Source organism: Porites lutea, chromosome 2 (genome assembly GCF_958299795.1).
Source record: "Porites lutea chromosome 2, jaPorLute2.1, whole genome shotgun sequence".
NCBI classification, from domain to species: domain Eukaryota; kingdom Metazoa; phylum Cnidaria; class Anthozoa; order Scleractinia; family Poritidae; genus Porites; species Porites lutea.
Genome location: NC_133202.1, coordinates 32,560,175 through 32,582,604, shown reverse-complemented (window position 1 = coordinate 32,582,604; position 22,430 = coordinate 32,560,175). Strand labels below are relative to the sequence as shown.

The window sequence follows — 22,430 nt, the reverse complement described above, 5'->3', positions numbered from 1 at the left end:
AGGCGAGAAAATGTTGCCTCACGGTACTAAAATGATATCAAGGTAGAAAATGTTGCATCACGGCAGTAAAATGACGTCAAGGTAGAAAATGTTGCATCACGGCAGTAAAAATGATATCAAGGTAGAAAATGCTGCATCACGGCAGTGAAATGACGTCAAGGTAGAAAATGTTGCATCGCGGCAGTAAAATGATATCAAGGTATAAAATGTTGCATCATGGCAGTAAAATGACGTTAAGGTAGAAAATGTTGCATCATGGCAGTATGATATCAAGATAGAAAATGTTCCATCAAGGTAGTAAAATGATATCAAGGTAGAAAATGTCACATCACGAACCCATTCAACTATAAAAATTACTTTAGCAAATAATTTTGAAACAAAGAGCGCGCCATAAAACAACGCCGACCAAGTTTCTCGCTTGATGACGTCATTAGATTGCTGACACCATTGGATATATACCTTATTCATCCTAATTTTCGCGCGTACTTAACTTCGCGAATATTTAAGAGCCGGATTTTGCGAGTACTAATTTTCGCGATGGGAAAAATGATTAGAGAAAAAGCGTACTAAATTTCGCGATTTTGTCTTTGCTTTTATGTTCGTAAATCCTGAGCATAGGGCACTTGTCACAATCAATAAAAGAACCATAAAACATATATATTTCAAAGCAAGATTGTACACTTACAACTGCCCTACACAGAACCTTATAAACAAGACAAAACATAACTACTTTCTGTGTACGCTCTCTATGCAATGTGACATTCAGTTCAGTGCTTAAAACGCAACTTGAGGTGTTCAGTAAGTGTGCACAGTTCAAAAAACACCCGGACTCAGGACATCTTTTAAATTCTTATTGTTTTGTTTTCGAAAATGGTATTAAATTTCGCGTGTATAAATTTCGCTTAATCTTCTTTTTGCGCGTATCAAATTTCGCGAATTTTTTAAAATCGGGAAAATTAGTAAGAATAAGGTACATTATATGAAATTATGAATGGGCCATCCAAGTTTGCAGGTCGCTTGCGCGCGACAAAATCATAAACCTTCGCACTGCCCTCGCTTCGCGAGGAATAAATAGTAGGTAATGGATAATAAATCCATGCAGGGGAGAAAGACTTAGGGCCTGTTTACATGGAGGTGGGGGACCCCAGGTAGGTGAGGGAACCCGCTAAGGTGGGGTAACCCGCCTGTCCAGATAATCTCTCATTTTAATGTGATCACGTTTACATGTTAGGTGGGGTAACTTGACAAATTTTACCTCACCTACCTGGGGTCCCCCACCTTCATGTAAATAGGCCCGTAAAGGATAAACCAGCGATTTTGTCGAAGGGCCGCGGGCATCTGACCCCGAAAGTTCCGTAAATCTTCCGCTTAGCTTGGCATCTTTATTATATATACATTTTTTTTTCCTTTTTCTTCTATTTTCCTCTTTTTTTCTTTCTTTCTTTTTTATATATATTTTTTTGTCATTTAAGTTCCGATCGCACGCGAATCGGGTTTTATGTGTATAGCCCTTTGGGTTGGGAACTAAATTTTCATAACGTTCAGCGTTTCCTTGACGAATGTCTTAAGTCTTTCATTGACAACTGTCTTCCTTTAAAACCAAGCACGCCATTAAGCCAGAAAACTTGTCAAGGAAGGACTTGACGAGTTTTCCAATTTCCTCAATTTTTTTTCTTGTCAAGGACAGCAATTAAGGAGTTTATAAAAGTCGCATCATGAGAAGGTACTTTGCATACGATTGTGTAAATGAAAAGTAATTACAAGAGTAATTAAAAGTAAATGAGCCTTACAAGGTACTTAACAGAGTATTTAACAAACAATTGTGTAAATGAAAAACTTGACACTAAGTTGTTTTTCTTGCAGACAATGAGAAAATTTGTCAAGTTTTCCCACTTAAACGAGCAACTTGTCTCGACTAGTTTTTTTTTGTCTACACAAGAAATATTGCTCGTGGAAATCCGGCTGCTCAAGACTATTAGTCGGGAACTTCAGTTACAAATAAATACAAATAAGAAAATGCAATTTATTAATGAGAGCTCTCATATGACAAATTGACTAAAATGAAGGTCCAAGCCAAACAGACAACAGCTTCTGCTCTTTTTTGGCAAAATAAAGAAATAAAGTAAAATGAAATGATTATCCGAAAATAGAGCCATTTTTCCACAATTCTTTCGAAGCCGGTTTCCAATAAAAACTCGGGGTCCATATATCATTTACTTGGAGCTATTTCCCTGGTTCTTCTTTTCCTTTCTTCATTGTTTTAAACTGATCAAGGTAGAAAAGGAAAGTTTTATTTCAACATTACATTGTACATAAGTAAGTACATGATATACAGTTTTTTGCTCTAACTCAATCGAATGTTTCTGCGAACTTTTTCGGAGTATTTTGATTCTAGTGTGGAGAGAATGAAGATTTTCACAAAAAAAGAAAAAAATATATATGAACGGAATCTAATCTTCCCAAACCACGCAATCATAAGCTACATCTGCTCAGACACTACACACCAGGAAGCAAGGAACAAGGAACATACAACAGACGTGAGCTAAGCTGTTTTTTATTTTTTCGTTTAAAATGTCTTTTATATTCTCAGGTTTAACAAATATTTCTCTTTCCTCGCGACAGTGAGACGTTTAAGCAAGTATGTTGTTCAAAATGTACCGAAAACAGTTAAATAGGAAAAGGCTAAAAGATTTAAGCAAACTTACCGTTTAGTTTTCTAAGCGGTGATACGAGGACGGAGAGTCACAGAGTCTACAGACTGAATTTCATGCATAAGAAGACTAAATAACAAATTGTCTTTATTAAAAGTGCACACTTGAAAACCAAGAAGAGGTTTCAGAGAGAAGCGCAGCCATTAGGGCCGACATTGTCATTATTACTTTTCCGGTACTTCAATCACCATTCAACCGAATAACCCGCCAGACGCGTCTTATGCTAAGTTCACTCTATACCGAATAGCTACTGCGCCGGCGCGAAAACCATACCGGATAGCGCTTCTGTTCGTATAGGGCGCAGGCGCGGATCTAGGATAAATACTGACCGATTTCCTAAACGAGCCCCGAAGGCGCAACCTTTTAGGGGAGTCCGGACATGCTACCCCGGGAAATGGGGTAAGGTAACCTGAATGTCAGATGATGTCGGAAATTCAGGCTAAAGCGTAAGGTGATTAAGGATAAGAGAAACAGTAAATTTGTTGCGAAGACTACCGTCTTTTCAAAGATTTGTTTATTGTTAGAAATACTTAACAAAATACCCTTGTTCATTTCGGTTCCTTAACATGGGCCTCACCTATATTTCGATAAATTCCCTTGTTGAACCTATTTTTTTATTAGATTATTTCAATAATGAACATCACTGGCTTTTCACTGAAGATATATTATAAATTGTTAGATATTTTGCTTACCAGGTAACATGGCGGTAAACAAACAGTTTTATAAGAGAATCGACCACTTACATTATTAGAGATAAATTTTGATCGAGTTCGAATGACCTGCGTTTTTATATTATAATTACGATTAAGTGTCCCAGATAAGTTGAAAACGAGAAAAAAGAAGTTTCATGATCTTTGCTAAAATATTTAGAGTATTTCGTTTTTCTTAAAATATTCTAACAGCAATGAAATCATTAAAGTTTTTTCAGGTTCCGTCGATTTCGAGAGAATTCTAGAGACTCACTCATTTTCCAGAAAATTAATGACAGCATTGCAGTTCTTTTGAAAAAGAGAATGCTTTAGACAAAATAAAAAAAGTCCGTCACTTTTTATAATTTCCGGGACAATTCACAGCCATACAAACTCAAAACGAAATTCACTTAACGCTTCATAATCAAAAACAGAAACACGCTTTCATAAACTTTTAAGAGAAATGACAGTCACTGCTAATGAAAACTGATGGGAAAGAACAATCGCTCCTTTAGCATTAACATTTGAAATGCTAATTTTGTTCTTTTCATTTGATAATTTTTTTGATTAAAAAACGCCAAGAATAGACCCCTTCATTCACCAAATAAGTTCACAACACGTAATAATTCGGGGATTGGTAGCTCGCCATAATTTTAATTAAAGATATTGACAATTTTATAATCATTAGAACACTTTTCATAAAGAAGGATATTTAAAAGCAACGAAATAAAAATTCGGAGGTTGGTCTTTAAATGTTTATTCCAAAACGCGGTAAAACGTGCCAACCCCTGTTCCAAAAATTCTGTAATCCGGCAGTACAAAAATTATAGCGAATTATAAAAATAATAATAATACTAATAATAGCAATAATAATAATAATTAATAATTCTAATGATAATAATTCTTTCACTTCGAGATAATTTTTGAGACCATTTGCAGCTCGCCATTTTTAGGTTGCAGTTGAAGAAAAAGACTCGGACTGGCCAAGACAGTGTCCCTTGACAGTACCACAGTGGAATTCGACAAAACACCCACCCAGTCAGGTGTGACAGCGTTCTTTTGTAGTCCCAAAATGCACTTCGAGAGAACACCAACCCAGTCATGCGTGACAGCGTCCTTTTAACAGTCCTATAGTGAGACTCGACACAACATCGACCCAGTCATGCGTGACAGCGTCTTTTTAACAGTCTCATAATGTATTTCTAGAAAACACCGACCCAGTCTGCGTGACAGCGTCCTCTTAAGTCTTGCTAAGTCATGCGTGACAGTGTCCTCTTGACGGTCCCATGGTGCAATTCGACAAAAACAGACGCGGTCATGCGCGACATCAAAATCACCAGTGATGGTCCTTCGCATATTATGGTCATTCGAAGTAAGTTTTTGTTTAAAAGCAACTCCGCTTATTGCTTCAACTTGTCAAAATAGACCTTACTTTGCTTATGCTACGAACTTAGTTTTACCAACAAGTTTGTTGGGTGATCGAAGTAAACAATCTCTTCACCGAGATTTTGCTAACAGTCTTAATGTGTTTGTCAAACCTTCTCTCCATCTAACTCTTGAATACTAGGTAGCAGGGATTTTACTTTGTCTATATACCCTGGTGCTTGACAGCAAGGATTTCCACGCAAGTCCATTTTCCTGAGGACTGGACAGTGTTGTAGAGTCTTCAAAACTTCTAAATTAGAAATACCTTTTCATCGCGTCAAGGAAAACAACAAACAACATACAACAAACAACAACAACATGCCGCATAAGGGGTAGATCAGACTTCACATTTACATCATAGTGAGTAATTGACAAAGAGGAAATTGAGCAAACGCAGAGACGATGCGGTTCCTGAGAGCAGGGGGAAGCGACAAGGGAAGGGAACATCTTCTGTCTGTCTCTAATCTTCCCTTCTTTCCTCTAAACAAAACGCAGACTATCAGAGCTGGTAGCGATTTAAATACAGTCAAAGCTCGTGTAAGCGACCGCCTCGGAAATACGAAAAAGTCGTCGTAACTAGACTTGGTCGCTTACGAGAATGAGCTCCCCTGAGCGACCGCATGGTCAAACAATAGAGAGCTTAAAATGGTAATTTTCTTTGTTTGTCTTTTCCCAGTCCAGCATGGTGGTGTGTACCACGTGGAAGGCTAGCTGCAAAGGGACTATCGATTTCGATCAAGGTCGAAAGTCATGCTCTGACTGAGTATGTTTCGCTCCAAAGACCGTCTCGAACACAGAAAATTAAGTGATGAACGCCTTAACTGTTGTTAGACTAATCATGATTCATGCAGGCGTGAACACAGGATTCTTTCTTCTCTTAAAAAAAGGATACTATTATTTGAAAGAGAAAGCTCTTGCAGTTTATGGAGTCTTAACGCATGTCTTTTGGTGATATGTCGCAGTTCATTATTACTGAAGTCCAGGGTAATTACGCATTGTAACATGTTACATTCGTCCAGTGAAGATAAATGATTATGAGAAAGGTTTACTTCCTTCATAAGAACAAGCTGATCCATGTGTGACAAAAATGTCAAGTCCTGTAAGGGAACAAAAAAGGAAAAAAAATAAGAACAAGTGAAAGTAAATCAGTCTAAATTCAAGGTGCCCTGATACCTTCCTACAGCACTGTCTTTTAAGACACAATTGTGTGGACCCTCAATTAAAAGCCATTGAAAACTGCTTTAGGATCATCAACTCTCAAGGTGACGTCGCAATTAATTCACAGATGGCCCAGGATCAGATTTCAACTGGTTTCAGTGGCATAAATCAACTACCTTACTGCGGCCTCTCTCCTTGACTGACTTGGAAACGCATAGTAGGGACCGTTTAGACCGCGTCTATTGCGCAGGAAAACATTAACGCCGATGACGTCATAGCCTTTTGTCTTTATCTCAAAAATAAAATGCGGAGTAATCTCATTAATATTGAGTCATGTGCTATTGTAAGAAGGTTTGACTGGTTTGACAGGTTTTACACTGATGATATCATAGTGTATTTTAAAATAAAACTTTTTTGGTCATGAAGCCACCTGAAACTTTAAATCACTGAACCGTAGTGTAATTATACAAGTTTTATTTCGGGTCGTTTTCATTGTCCATTGCAGACAACTTAGGCTATGCTCACACTATCCTGGATAGCTTTTGTGCTGTTACGAAAACCATGCCGGATAGCACTTCTGTTTACACAAAAGAACGGTTACCTAGGCGCGATTTCTGTGAGGAAGCGAAACTGAGCCGCGACGATCTCTAAAGTCAAGGGTCACATATGAGGAAGAAGGCAAAATAGCTTTTTCTGGCACACAACAAAAAAGGCCTAATCGGTCCTTTCTACACTACTCTCGCAATTCTTGGACGACAAAGGACTGACCATGTTGGAGAGATCAATACTTCTGCTTCCTCCATCCTAAAATACAAGGAGAAAAGTTGTAAAAGAGAAATTAGTGGTCTCTGATATAATTACAGTCGACTCCTGATAAGTCGAATCTTCAAGGAAAATAGAAAAAAGTTCGAGTTATCGGAAGTCCGTTTTATCGAGGGTAAAAATATGTAGAAAACGATCTGAAGGGAAATGTAAATTGCGTCGAGTTAGCGAGAGGTTCGAACTATAGAGGGTTCGAGTTATCGGGATTCGACTGTATAAGAAATTAGTGGTCCCTGATTTTGCTCAAGGAGTGTTCCACAGGCTGTTAAAAAATCTTTATCCTAAATGAGCAACGTCCACTTTTCTCTCACACTTGATTACATCAAACTTAGCCAGTACTGAGTCAGTTCCACACGAGTAACATTTGTCACACTGTAGATAATCACGAAAAACTGTGTTCTTGTGTAGTATTAAAGTTTCCAGCTGAAAAGACGGTTAAGCCCCGTATAGTTTTCTGAAACTTGTGAAAACCAGGTTTTGCAATATCCTTTTGCTTAATCAAACCAATTGCTTCAGAAACCTCTCATGGGTTTTGAATGTAGTAGTAACATACTTACATCTAAACGTTTCCTATCAGCTAAGACTGAAGATGTTATCAATGCCACTATTGCTAAACATTTCTCCTTGCATTAATTCGTTTTTTTATGAACACAACACAATTTGAAGCTGACGTAAGTTGGGTTGGGTAAAACCACATTTGTTGACCAAACTTTAGATCATAAGTTGGATATTGAATAGAAAGTTTAACCATCAAACAAATGAACAAAACTTAACATGGCATTAATAAACCGGGTATTCAGTTCCAAACCTTTATTGAGCGGTGCCTCTCTATGGCGTTTTCTACTCGGAATTTTCGTCCTAACAGAACAACAGACAGAAAAGTTAGCGAATTCGACGGCCAATAATAACTCAGTCGATTTTAATTAACGACTGAGTTGATAAAAATTGGCCCCCGTGACAAGAATTACAAGCTGATGATTCCAACTTTCTTATGAAGGGCTCACTTTCTAATTCCTCAGTGCAACACCACAACTTCTTTAGAAACTAACTAACTAAATAAAATAAATAAATGAAAAATGATTTAGAGGTAGCACATCCACAAAGTGGTTCTTCGTCTACCTGATTTCTGGTCGAACTGGAATTTGGAAATGTTGGTTTTTGAGGAGAGGGGAAAACCGAGCAAAGGAGCAAAGGAGAGAACCAACAAAAAACTCAACCCACATATAGCGTTGACGCCGGGATTTCAGCCCGGGCCACGTTGGTGGGAGGCGAGCGCTCTCACCACTGCGCCATCCCTTTCTAAGCTCGTTAGGGCTCTTTGACTTAAAACGTAAGTTTTTAGATGGCTTTTAGTCATCAACTCAGTAGCATTGCGTCTCTTAGTAGTTCAGGTAGGCATATACAGCCACTTTCTAAGTCTAACAACCTACAAATACATATGTATGTCAATCAGTCAGTCAGTTGGTCAGGCTGTCATATGATCGGTCACCTTATTGATTAGTTGGTCAATCAGTTAGTCAGTAAGTCAGTCAGCCTGTCAATCAGCCAATCAGGCAGTCAGTCAGGACGTTTGTTTCCTTAAAGAGAGCAAATCATTGGAATTTTTTTGTGTGGTTTAGATATTGATGGTCAGTCAGTCAGTCAGTCAGTCAGTCAGTCAGTCAGTCATTATTGAAGTACTTCAAACACAGATAACACGGAGACAGATTAAGATAATATATAAAACATTTTTCTATCTAGTCGACAAACAGCAGTTGATTTAACTAAACCTACTAAGGTCTTCGTAGTAGCCCTGCCTGTAACAGTCAACTTGCGTAAGGCTTTCTAAATACAACTCTGTTTCCTGTTCATGTTTGAGCGGATCTAAAGCACGCATCAGCAGTACCATTGTTAACATTGTCCCTAAAAATTGAAAACAAAGGGGAAATACCAAAATCAATTTACACCAACTCGCATTGCAAGCGTTTCTTGGGGAGCACGCGCAAGATTAGAATTTCTACTGGCTATGTCCACCACTTCTAATTTTCCCACTCTCGACTACTGAGCACGGTACCATTTTTAATATTCACAGTAGTGTAGCCAGAGAAAAAAGCCGGCACTTTGTGAAGGTGTCACTGGTTTCTCCGCGAAATTACGTCTGAGGAACGACCGCAGAACCTCCATACCGATGACGCTACACTACTTCGATCTAAGTAGTGCCTCTGATTGGATGAAGCAAATTTTCAACCAATCAGAACAATACCCAGATCATGCTAGTGACGCGTCATCAGTATGGAATTTCTGCAGTCGTTTCTCAGACGTCATTCTTGAGAAACCCAGTGGTGGAGTCGCGAAATTTCGGCTGTTTTCTCTGGATAACAATAGTGAAAATGATGTGAAGTATATATGAAATAATTCATTTTTGAACTGCGGTTGTAGATGAAAGTGAAGAATGATCATCGCAGTAAATTTTCCAATTTAAGCAATTGGAAAGAAGAAGCCTGAAAAAAATCAGGGCTTTAACTGGATTCGAACCCGTGACCTCCGCGTTACCGGTGTGTTGCTCTACCAAATGAGCTACGAAGCCACACATGGGAGCGAGGTCAATTTATTGAGTTCATATCTCCCGTGAGGAGTGAAATGATGTGAAGTATATATGAAATGATTCATTTTTGAACTGCGGTTGTAGCTGAAAGTGAAGAATGATCATCGCAGTAAATTTTCCAATTTAAGCAATTTCCAATTGCTTAAATTGGATGATCATTCTTCACTTTCAATAGTGGAAATGTCCAGAAATTTGTTTCCAGTCCAGTTCTGGCTGTTGGTTGAGTGATTGACCCTAACCGACAGTATTCCCGGATCTGATTTTATATCCTTTAAGCTGAATGCTAGCCGTTGGCTTACAAGAAGCTCATCCGCCCTTCTTTCTCCAGTCGTCCTCTGCGTTAAAACTCAGAGAAGGCAGGTGCATACACGTGTTCGTTGTTCAAAAGAGGTCGATGGAATGTAAAACCCCTATTGTTGGATCACAAAAAAGAACTACAACGACAATGTATTCAATTAATTGGTCTCACGTTGTACTCTTTCCTCGCAAAAACGCGTAGTGTTAATCGCCAATTGCCCAATTACAAAAAAAACAAACAAACAAACCCAATCGAACGTACTCAGTAAACTGGACTCATGTAGTACTATGCGACCCTTGAAAATAGTACCGACAACAAGTTCTAGGACTTACATTGCACTTACATTTATTGTCAGGTTCCTCTTCCAATAAAAGTCGACAGGAATCTAATTCTTGTTGAAGGACAGAACTTTGTACTGCTGTCAACTCCGCTCTAAGAAAAAATGCCAACAAAAGAATGTTTAAGGATTGTGCAATGCGATCCTTAGAGCGGTACTGAAGTATCGTAATTGCTTTGGCTTTGCGTCATTAAAATCGCACCACGTTCTCAACCAATCAGAGCCGAAGTTGTCTTCCTCTCATGTGACCTTCGAACTTGGAATGAAATTTAACGCAACTGGCCGTAAGAGCTTACCTAAAAAGATGAGAGTCACTTGCTACAAGTGTCCAAGCTTCTTTTTCACCTACATATGCAAAGCAAATCTACGTTTATGGGTCACAATAACTGTTGCGATCAATACTATTAAATGCCATAAGACAACACGAATATAACACAAATAGAAACAGAATCTTAATCGATCAGGAGTTATTTATCCTTTCTTTGGGTGGATTTCCTCTGTCCACGTGCCTACGACGTAAAATTAACGTGCGTAAATACCGTAAAATTCCGAAAATAAGCCCCTCCATGTATAAGCCCCCCAAACCGGTAACGCAAAAAACCCTCCGTTAAATCGCCCCTCTGAACATAGGCCCCCCGGGGACTTGTACTTGGAAAATTGCCCTCAAAGACAAAGTAAAACAAGGCAAAAACGGTAAATTTACTTCCAACTATAAGGCTAGCCCAATCGATTTTGAAACGCAAATTTCCTTCCGTAGATAAGCCCCTCCGAATATAAGCCCCTCCAAAAGGGCTGTTAAAAAATATAAGCCCCGGGGCTTATTTTCGGAGTTTTACGGTATAATAGACGCGATGTACGAAAGGTAGCGCGTAAACGTAAGAGTTGAGCGAGGTTACCTACTTTATTTACGCAAGTAAAATTTTTGCGCGTACGCCCGTAAAAAAAAATAAATAACGCGACAGTCGAAATCCACCTCTACTAGGGCAAACACTCATTGCAAATTTTTCCAAACCATTTATGGTTAAGGGCTTACCTAAACCTACTTTAAATTAACTCATTATCCTCGGCTACAAACTCGACATTTAAGCTCACAGACGAAACCGGCGCATCTGTAAACGACGAGTAACTTGGAAACATAGTTTGACAGTAAAGCGATTTTACATAACAACTCATGCAAACAATGTATCCAGCAATTTGATCATAAACATTACATGTACCGCCAAATATTTCAATAATTTAAATACAAACCTTTTGGTAACACCACAGACTTCTCCAGTTTTCCATTCATAAATGTCACTTTTACAATGGTTTCATCCGGGACATTTGATAAGCAATGTTTGCAGCTATAAATGTGTGAACGGTCAAGGAAAACACTTTCAAAACAAGGAAAAATCCAAGACAATATAGAAACAAATTGTAACAATTGCTAATCTATAAGGGTGCAAAACTACGAAGTGAAATTCCTGATGCGATGTTTTATGGGAAGCGACCAACGACGAAGTGTTTTCTCCTTTCTGTTCATAGCTTACAAAAGACGCCATCCTTAGGTGAGGTAAGTCGACTGTTTCATTTTCAAGTGAGATTAGAAGAGTATTAACCGCCAAAACACGTCGCTTTTTTTAAGACGGCGGGGTTGTAAGATTGCATATAAACGCGGGTTATTTTTTTTTTACCCCACCTAAGCGGGTAACCTCACCTACCCGGGGTCCCCCACCTCCACGTAAACAGGCCCTTTTTCTTGCTCTCTTGTGTGCAACTGAATAAGGGTCATTAATATTGATACATCTGGGAGAGAGAGACCAAGAATAACAACGACTTTTCACAGTTGCTAAAGAGGCATGACCGAACATATATTCCCTATATTCAGACAACCGAAAAGGATATCCACACTGGCGAAGGATGGCTGTTGTGATAAGGATTGTTCCATTCTCCTGTAACTTCTTGTTCATTGACAGAAACAAATGGAACTTCTTTAGGTACCTTGAAAAGAAAAATAAAAGAATAAGAAAAAATTATCTTTCTTAGTCCGTATGCACTATATCAGCCTTTTTAAAGGAGCCACGTGACGAAATTTATCAAAAATATTCTGAGAGTGGGAAGTGCCACCAAATTGAGTGAAACATGAAAAAAAACAAAAGAAAAAAAACGTTCAAAACTTTAAAAGAAGGTATGGACAAACGTGAAGAAGATTAAAACGGATTACAATTGTGGTTTTTCAAAACTTGTTAGCCTAACGCTTTTTCAAAATTCTTTTTTGTTGTTTGTAACATTAGATATTACGCTTGCAGAGACATATTGTTTGACACAAAGTTGTGATTCTGTCAGTTACAAGAAATTTATTTGCTTAAGTCAAGTTCCATAGAGAATGATTAAGGTTGCGCAGTTCAGGGCAATTTATGAGAAAATGAACTTGAGAGCCGTAACACAACGCCTTCAAGGTTGCTTGAGAGATTGGGTCGGTGTTGCGTCGAATTGCACTATGGGACTGTTTCCGGGACGCCATGGCTGCTTGGCTGCTTTCATTGGCTACTACGAGATTGCGCAGGAAACTGGATCCAAATTCGTTCTCCTAAATGCGGGGATACGTGGATACACAGTAGCTGCGCGACCGCGTATCCACTTTGAACATCGTAACAACATGAAGCACATATTACTACTTGTCGTTCGTGAAGCCACTGAAAATGGAAAAGCGTATAAAAGGAATAACTGCGCGTCCATTTTTCCAGCTCTTCTATATGCAGCTTGAACGTTGAAGTGTATTCTGCAGTTACTTTTAGACCGCTGGACTTGCTTCAGCGACAATTGCTGGTTTGCACGTGACGTCACGGCGGCCATGTTGGCCATGTTCTCTCCTCTCTCATGCAAATTCTTCAAGAAAAAATTCTATTGTATTGACCCTCAATATGGCCGCCTTGTCACATGATTGCAAACCAAAAATATGATAACCAGGCTCCTCGAGATGAGAGTGAGTTCAAGAAAAGTGACTGGCGATGAAGCCTACCTCAGCAGATGGTATTGATATGGCTTGTCAGTACAGGAAAGGGTATAATAATTGCAAACGTCTCGAAATTATTGTTCGGAAGAATAAGTTGCCAAATTGCCGATAACACTCACCTGGATTGGTTGACAAAATTGTACAATGATTGTTGCCATGGTTTCATGACAACTCACATACAGGCAGGAAATATCCATTAACGGTCTTGCTAAAAGTAAATAAAACATCAAAAATTATTTTAATGCTATTAATTTGAACCTTACAAGAAGGGAAGGCATATGATATACACTAAATAGTCAATACAGCCCGTTAGCAGCTGTATTTCACCAGAGTCATAGAATCTAGGGTTAAGAGTTTAAGAGATGCTTATGGCTAAAATTATGCAGCAAAACATGCAGAGAAAGAAAAAATTCTCTAAAAAACGATTGCTCGTACGGTAGGCCTATTTTATAGTTTGTCTCAAGACTGTCACTTTGTTATTGATCACCAGGTTTAACCGCGGTCTTAACCAGGCCATTTTTTTTTCAGTTATAAGTAACACTGGTTGCTGGGTGGCAGGTGATGGGGGCATTCTGAACCTCACTTATGGTTGGTGGGTTTTGATCCTAAGCATTGCTACAAGACAAGCACTGCCATCTTATCGACCACCTACAAAACTTATTGCTTTATCAGAAGTTTGACCAGCATTCTAGTATTCAATTTGCACAGGTCAAGTAGGATCAGACCGTGGAGAACTGCAAACTGAATTCTTATCACACTTGTACGTCCATGATGTATGATCACCCCTCAATGAGCACAACTCAATGAAGCGACCACCCTATCCAAATCACTGACCTCTTCCCAGGTTTAAAGCACTGTACTTGGAAAAGACAGCCAAGATACCCCAAGTGGTTTAGTTCATGTAACCATCCATTTCTATGGTAACTATACCACCAAAGGAAAGTCACTGAATGCATTTGGTTTGTATTACAATCATCATAAATCTTTTTTAATTCCACGATAAACGTACATTGTGGCTACTCCTTTAATTATAAAACAAAATTGAAGTTTCTCTTTTTGAATGTTAGATAATAGTTTTCAGCTTTAATTCCTACCTCTTCCCAAAAGCCATCTATGGTAGAACCAAGCACTTTGATCATAAGGGTCCGTAAAAAATGCATTCTGAGCAAGATCAAATTCTGAAACAGAAATAAATGTATCATGACCAAAGTAGGTGCACATTTCAGATCAATTTTCTGGGAAACTGCCTACCCACCCCTCTCCTAAACCAGCATTTTGCCCTAAGTGGGTAGGGATAGGTGGGCAGTTTCCTAAAAAAGTAAATTGATCCCACATGGATCCTAATCATTTTAACAACAAACCTTATATGTGAACAATAATATTACTGGTTCATAAGTTGAAAATTAACTTTAACATAGTCAGAAACAAGCATTTTCTGCTAGAGACCTTTCATTAGTGCATTCTCTTCCACACGTTCTTTATCTCCTGATTGGTCAGGATGAATCAGTGGCAGCAGTTTACTGCGATAATGCCAGGAAGAATAGTTAGAAAAGTTCTCTTTGATCTTCTCTGTGCTGAAGTTGAATTCATCCTCTGGGGATATGTTTGCTTTTTTCACAGTATATCGTCTGTAATCCCAGCAGTGAACTGATGGAAGAAAAGTACACTGTCAAACGTAATAAACCCACTCATTTAGACGTACAGTCGACTCTCTCTTAAAGGACACCACTATAAGATGGACACCTCTGTAAAACGGACACTTAGAGTTGGTCCCTGCCTTTCTTTAATCCCTTTATTTGACTCTCTATAAAACGGACACCTCTCTAAGACAGACACTTAGTGCCGGTCCCAAAGGTGTCCGTCTTAGAGAGAGTTGACTGTATCTAATATCCATCTCGAATTATTTTTATAGTTAAACCTTTACAGTAGTGAAGCATAGAAATTCTGATTACCAGTAATCTTAATATCTTTTCTAAAAGGCCAAAATTCCAAAAAGAAAGCATAAAGGTAAATTGGAATTTCCAGAGGGGTAGGGGGTTCAAACCAATAAACCCTCAGTAGAAGGTGGGCCTGTATTTTGGATATTTTCTGAAAAAAATTCATTGGTGACAAGGTTCAAAAGATAAAATAGGTGAGAAGGCAAGAATAACAACTAAATTTATAATGCTCCAGGGTTTTTTTTTTGCTAATGTTAGAAATTTGGTTTTCTTTGTTTGAATCTGAGAAACATTGCATCCTTGCCTGCGATCTTTATCTCAAAAGTTTACATCAAAATGTTTGAAAATAATAATAAATGAACATACAATTTCTCTCATCATAAGAGAGGAACAAATTGCAAAGCCGCAGTTCTTCATTCCAGTCTGGTTGTGGCATGTATTCCATGATCCACTGTCTATGATGCCACACACTGTAGGACTTTGGGTTCACTTGCAGACAATTCTTGAGGAATGACAGCTCTTTCTGGCAAAGCTTCAGCAATAAATCTGGAGGACTTAAAAAAGAAAACATGATAGCACTTAAAACCATTCCTAGGGTAGCAGGGACCTGCTACATGGCTTAAGAGACAAGATAAGTGGAGAGTGCGCAACACAAGGGCCATGAGTTTGTCACAGTGCACATGTAAACCTCATTCAATGAAGGTTACAATGTATCTATTCATTTTACTTTTTTTTGCAGTCTGTACATTTTTGGCTGAAGGTCTGTACCAGTGACACATCAAAGAGACCTTTTCAAATCCTGACAACTAAATCATTTCTTAACAATTTAGCTGTAATTAAATGCAAATATTAAAGACTTCATTGAAATAAACCAATGAAAACTATTAGCAATATAATAATAATTCATTATAATACATACTTTTCATCTTTCATGTGGAGAAAAATCTCCCTTCTAAAGTTCCAGAGTGTAGAAAAATCTGGGTTTGCTGCAAGAACTTGTTCTGTTAAAGAGAGGGACTCCTTGTCCATCTCTCCATTTTTCCTCTGGAATAAAGAGAAAATAATAATAATCATCATCATCATCATCATCCTCATCATCATCACAGGAACCAATACCATAACTTCTGAAAATGTCAAACCCTCAAGCCCCCATAAAAATTATGATGCAACTCTGTCTGTTCAAAATTGCTGTTGCATCCATTTCTAAATGATGTGCTTAACCCTTGTATTTTTAGACTTATTTTGCATGATGATACCCCATGTTTATGGTGATTTAATAGTGCTAAAGATTTTGGCATTGAATGCTGTATTCACCACAGTACAAAGATATTAGTTTTTTTCTAGATATATGTTTGAGCACAACCTTTATCTCTGGCCTTGTATCCTGAAGACCCTGAGTGAGACTAAATCTGCAATTTACACCACTCACTAAGACAATAAGCGTCATATCCCATTTAGAATAGCTGCCTCACATTCATCAAGGGTATTTTGGATGAAATGATGAGTATATAAATTAATTTTCATATATTTGTACTATGAAATGAAAAAAATAAATCCAGAGAAGATCATCACAGTTAAATATGCAACCTATGCAGCAATGAAAAGAAAGGCTGAAAAAAATTCAGGTTTGCTGGGATTTGAACCCTGACCTCTGTGATACCAGTGCTGCACTCTAGCTAATTTAGCTAGCAAGTGAACTGGGAGCTTTTCATAAAATTGGTTCTTAATATACCTGGCAAGCCTGAATTTTCTTCAGGCTTTCTTTTCGCAACTGCATAAGTTGTGATGAAAGTCTCTGCATTAATACTTCAAAAAATAAAATATACCTTTTCATAGATCCGATTGGTAGTTTGTTGATAAATCTTTAGTTTCTTCTCCCTTTCTTTTCTCTTTGCTTCAGCCTGTTCAGCTGTAGTGCGCACTTTGATCCGCCCATGCTGAGACATGAGTGAAAAAATTAGCAACTCAACCTATATTGGTATTACTAGCTTGTAGCTTCCTTTACTAGGTATATAGGTGAATTCTCTGGTGCTGCCGTCCTTGATGTCCGACATTGGGGGAGTGGGGTGGGGATGGGCGCTTATTCGAAGCTGGGCACTTATTAACTTTTTCTGCCTTTAGGATGGGTGCTTAATTTGGAGGTGGGCGCTAATTCGAGGTTGGGCGCAGATAAATACGGTATATGTTATGAATAGGTTATGAATATGAAAGGATGTTCTTCAAATAATATCAACAGAAATTTGATTCACTAACCAAAAACGTTGATTCACGTTGATAGCTCCCGAGTTTTGCTATGTAATTCTGGCTTGATAAGCAATCAAGAAATGCATGCATGAAATTGAGAACATGCCTTTAAAATGCCCTGTCCTTGACAGATGAGCTAATCTGCTATTTTCAGTAAAATCCTCTTTGTAGTTTTATTCTGATATGAAACCGCGTGCATGTCAAAAGCTCGGGAATAGCCCTGGGGTTGGCAAATGCCCGGCCCCTGGGGAGCGCAAAATTTGCATATGCCCCACCCCTGGGACTGAAAAGGCAGGCAAATGCCAAGGAGCAGCCCCGGGGGGTGGGGGACGGCTGGGCGCAGCTGGAATTGACTGATGCAATATGATATGCACAAACAAACAAACGATTCATAAATCACAACAGGTATCCTGATTTAATCCGTTGTGGACACAGAAACAAAAACCAAACATATAAAACATATGCTTATTTAGGTTTCCAACTGAACAGCTCAATTTTTTTTAGCTTCTTTAAATCGATCGGTACCATACTGCAGTGAAAACTGACAAAAAAAGCTCATTGCATGCGTGCGCCAATTAACCTTCAAGAAGAACCGAAACCCCTCATGATTACGACTGCGATCACTAAGCGCGTGTAATCCTTTAACTCAATGAGAAGAACTTAGTATCAAATAGTTTTAAGCTGTTTAGGGGCTTACCATATTAATGTTCGATGGTGATCTTTGTGAAAGTGACGGCTCACTCCGCCATGTTGTTTTTAGCCGTGAGAGACTAGAGACTAGAAACTGCAGTCATGTTGCACAGCGGGCAGTACGATACGTCATGAGAGGTAAACGGTCGGTTAAGCAGACAAAAGAGCATCAAATCAATTCGCGATCATTCACTCATGTTCTGGACAAATAATTGTGTTTATTTCTTCATTTATATCGAATTTTGCACTAAGGGTACCCCTCAACTTTCTGCTGAAAGCCAAAGGTTCCATCGGCGCCGAATGTTTTGTAATTCGTAAAGAAAGCTAAAGAGGCCAAGGGCCCAAGGGAACATTTATAACGCTCTTTCACGATCGACACGTCACCCTCTGTTGTCAAGAACAATTAAACTTAAGTACAGTTGTTAATTTAACTGCTGGCTCATGGATGAGGACCTAAATGCTCTTCATGACCCCGTGGATACTGCAGCAAACTTTGAGAATATGGGTGTAGTTGCTATGTTCATTCAGCTCGTTTCGTGGATATCATCTGCTGCCATGATTATCGGCGGTGTTGTTCCTTATGTACCGCAGTATTGGGACATTTGGCAGACTCGAGATGCCGAAGGATTCTCAATGCACGTTTGTTTAGCGTTAGTTGTTGCCAACATATTAAGAATATTCTTTTGGTAAGTGTTTTGAGATGACATAATTTTCTCACCGTTGTGCGACAAACGCAGATTGCAGACTTCCAGACTTGCAGGTGAACAAGGTAAACATAATGCTGTGAAATGCTCCTACAGATTCCGTATCCCTAAACTAGACTTTTAGAAGACTTAAAGTTTAGCGATAGGGAATCTGGGAGAGCATTTCACAACGATGTTTACCTTGAATGAGGTTTGTGATGCACCAATCACTAACAACCACGGTGGTACAAATAGTTTGACTCAGTAAATTGACATTATTGCCTGATGAAGACCTGCAGTGTGCAGTCGAAATATAGCAATCAACATCAAAGTGACAATCGTGGGGAAAATGATAAAACTAAGCCCTTCATATACATTATCCTCGAAGATTAATGTCTTTCATGACAATGTTTACCTTGTCTACCAGCCAGTCTACAAGTGTGCATTCTGCTTTTGTCACACACCATTTTCTCACAGCATTGAAAATTAAGCTACTTAATGACTGTGTCCATTGGTTACAACTAAGGAAACCATCATTGCATTTAAACCACCAGATATAGATTTATCTTGCTAGTGGACAGTGTTATCCACTTTTTGAACTGGCAACAGGACTGTTACTCTGCTTGAACTGTAAGTCCCAGCAAGGAAAGAAATCTTGTATGTTCTTTGTTTGTAAAACAAGAACAAATATGGCCCTACCCTGTACACATAGTTATAACACTAATTGGAAGAGATTATGTTAGTGAAACCGTTAAAAAAACATAATATCATTTTTTAAAATAATTTTTGTTAGGTTTGGACGTCATTTTGAACTGCCACTATTAGCTCAAAGCTTTATCATGATTGCTGCTATGATGATGATGCTACAACTTTGCACCAAAATCAGAAGAGAGAATGATTTGAGTGCAAAGAAAAGATCTTTTTTTGGTGAGTAAATTGATGAACAAGTTGCTAGAATGATAATGTTCAATTATAACAATTTTCTTAATTATTAAGAAAATACGTTTGAACAGACACTTGCATAAGCAGACAGTACTACTGTAGCCTTGGCTAGAATAACGAAACCATTTATTTAATTTTTTTGGTGAACTGCTTCTGTAATGGATGCTTTTTCTGTTTCCCAAGGATTTCATCTTACATAAAGTACATAAATTATCTGATTTATGAGGGCCCCACTGAAAACCACCTTGGCGAGTTGGGCGCCCTCTATAAATATTATTATTATTATTATTATTATTATTATTATTATTATTATTTATTATCATTATCATTATTAAATAAATTTTAACATATTAATTTTGTTCCTATTTTTTCTTCAGATTTTCACAGAAGACACTTTTGGGACTGGACGCACTTTTCAGATTATGTGCTCTGTGTACTGATATTCATCGCAGTTGGTGGTTACATCACATACTTGTTCCTGAGCTTTACTGCATTTGTAGAACTAATAGGATTCCTAGCAGTGTTTACAGAGGCTATGCTTGGAGTCCCTCAGTTTTACAGAAATTACATCAATCAGTCAACCATGGGAATGAGGTACTTTTCAATAACTCCAACCATCTTGGTCTCTCTATCATAACAGTTCCTTAGGGGTTGTTCTTTAAAGACCTTCATAATATTTTATAGATTTTAATTTTGTTTTAAGAGGACAAATTTTTACAATAATTTTTAAGGAACTTCATCATCAAAAATGTTTTTAAACTCAATATAATAAATTATATTCCTTTAATATATTCCTATTGTACAGTCGACTCTCTCTTAACGGACACCTCTATAAGATGGACACCTCTGTAAAATGGACACCTAGTGTTGGTCCCTGCCTTTACTTATTCCCTTTATTTGACTCTTTATAAGACAGATATCTCTCGAAGACGGACACTTAGTGCCGGTCCCAAAGGTGTCTGTCTTGGAGAGAGTTGACTGTATATGTTACAGGTCAAAATTAAATTCAGGTTAAAATTTTTTAACTTTGTCTCTTTGTCTCCTAACCCTGTCAGATTATTCATGAATAAGGGCTAGGAGGCAAACCTGGTAGAGTGGGTGGGAGGGGGGGAGGGTTACTAGACCCAATTTTTGTGCAGGAAGGCTCTCCATAGAGGCTTAATCCCTTTCTCTTTCTGACAGAAAAGACACCCGCTGTCATACTCTGAGTTCATTAATATTATTAACATTATACTTATTATTCAATTCATATAAGGATATTTATAAATGGTAATAGGACTGAGTGGAGTCCAGTTCAGTCTGTTATCATATTTAAAGGGTGATTTTAAAACAAAATCGGACGACTGTGTAGAGGGAGTCCAATTTATTTAATCACGAGTATGATTACAGACTGAATTGGACAATATGAAGTTATATTACCAATTAATCATAACTATAACAAATTCTGTGATATTTTAGGTTTTTTAAAACTTAAAACACAAGAAATGCTGTGAGTTTTTTTTTGCTAGCGGTGAAAAAAGCTATTTAAGTGCGCACAATGGTGCATACTGTCCAATTACTTACTAGGCATAACGTGTGCTGTCCGATTACACTGTCTTATTAATGCTGAAATCAGGACAGTTGATGGCCAATAAGATTTGAGAATTTTATTATGGTTATGATTACTAGGATTATATCATATTTCACTTAATGTGCTTCCTAAATCATGTGATGATTTTATTATTATTTTGTATCAACTTGTAGCCACATTTCTGTCTTCCTCTCTTTGTTCACAGTGTAAAGATGGTTGTGATGTGGTTATCAGGAGATATATTCAAAACTTGTTACTTCATTGTCAAAGTTGCTCCAATTCAGTTTTGGATCTGTGGAATGCTCCAGATATCTATTGACATTGCAATACTTTTTCAAGTTCGAAAGTATCGCACACAAGAAAGAACTCATTTAAGATGACCGTAAAAATACTGGTATTTTAGCTAAGGGTAGGGGGATAGACAATCTGAAATGTAATTTATTATTTAAAATTTAGTGTTATTGTATTTGTAAATAAATGGACAGATAAAGAGTTCTCTTGTTCTCATCTTCTGTTTATGAGAAAAACATATAATTTGATGTTGTCCTAAATGGTATATAGATTAAAACAGCTGCAAATTGAGCCTGTTTGTGAACACATCTTAGCCCAGAAAAATGAAAGAACACATCTAAAAAGAATGAAAATCTTGTTAGCTGGAGTATCAGGCATTTCTGGACGAAAGGACTGTGGAGAAGACCTGATACTGAGGCTAAAATCCTGTCAGCTGGAAAGTTGAATGCCAAGGATAGCAGAGCATGAAAGTCCTGTCTGTTTGCTGGGCATATATGTTGTTAACTATACAACCTTCCTAAGTGAAGTTTTTTGGGGAATGTTGAGGAATTTAAACTGCAGAATAGTGGGAAAGACCTGTTGGGTTAATGTGACTAGCTCAAATAGTTGTTAAATTATAGCTGTAATGTGTGTTAACATGGAATCTGCAAATTTCAGTACCTATATATCCATGACAAAAGAATATTAATGCACAAATAGTGGAAATGCAGAGAATTTAGTCCACAAACAAGGTGGTGAAATTAGTAGGTCTGATGTTAACATGCAGCGAGCAACGCAAGTTGTGTCCGATAGCCCAGTGCTAGTGGATTTTGCTATCGGGCTAGTGAGTTTTGTTTTTAACTTGCCCGACGGGTAAGAGCTGTTTTTTAGGAAAACTCAAATTACAGACGGATTATAATCAATCCTGCTAATCAAAAAAGGTTTTGGGGCTAGTTGAAATGACTTGTGGGCTAGTACATGCTAGCCACAGCTTGCCCAAATGGCAGGCTGTAAAACTGACTTTCTTTTGCACCCTGGCATGCTTATGGGATGTGGGAAAATTGGTCATCTTTGA

At 38.0% G+C, this 22,430-nt stretch overlaps 2 protein-coding genes across 2 annotated transcripts; one reads left to right on the top strand and one right to left on the bottom strand.

The window, feature by feature from the left end:
* Positions 1 to 3,208: 3,208 nt before the first annotated feature.
* LOC140928361 (geranylgeranyl transferase type-2 subunit alpha-like) lies at positions 3,209 to 17,956 on the bottom strand. The gene is made up of 16 exons (XM_073378101.1): positions 17,898 to 17,956; positions 16,783 to 16,893; positions 15,876 to 16,000; positions 15,323 to 15,510; positions 14,466 to 14,666; positions 14,114 to 14,197; positions 13,139 to 13,227; positions 11,909 to 12,004; positions 11,273 to 11,375; positions 10,321 to 10,369; positions 10,031 to 10,119; positions 8,579 to 8,707; positions 7,614 to 7,663; positions 6,752 to 6,787; positions 5,718 to 5,922; positions 3,209 to 5,090 (listed from the first exon to the last, which is right to left on the bottom strand). Exons 1-16 carry the CDS (start codon positions 17,898 to 17,900, stop codon positions 4,933 to 4,935), a joined length of 1,716 nt encoding a protein of 571 aa, XP_073234202.1. The 5' UTR covers positions 17,901 to 17,956; the 3' UTR covers positions 3,209 to 4,932.
* Positions 17,957 to 18,016: 60 nt separating this feature from the next.
* Positions 18,017 to 21,577, top strand: LOC140926873 (solute carrier family 66 member 2-like). The gene is made up of 4 exons (XM_073376556.1): positions 18,017 to 18,576; positions 19,367 to 19,500; positions 19,893 to 20,109; positions 21,291 to 21,577. The coding sequence occupies exons 1-4, from the start codon at positions 18,332 to 18,334 to the stop codon at positions 21,463 to 21,465; spliced, it is 771 nt and encodes a 256-aa protein (XP_073232657.1). The 5' UTR covers positions 18,017 to 18,331; the 3' UTR covers positions 21,466 to 21,577.
* Positions 21,578 to 22,430: the final 853 nt, after the last annotated feature.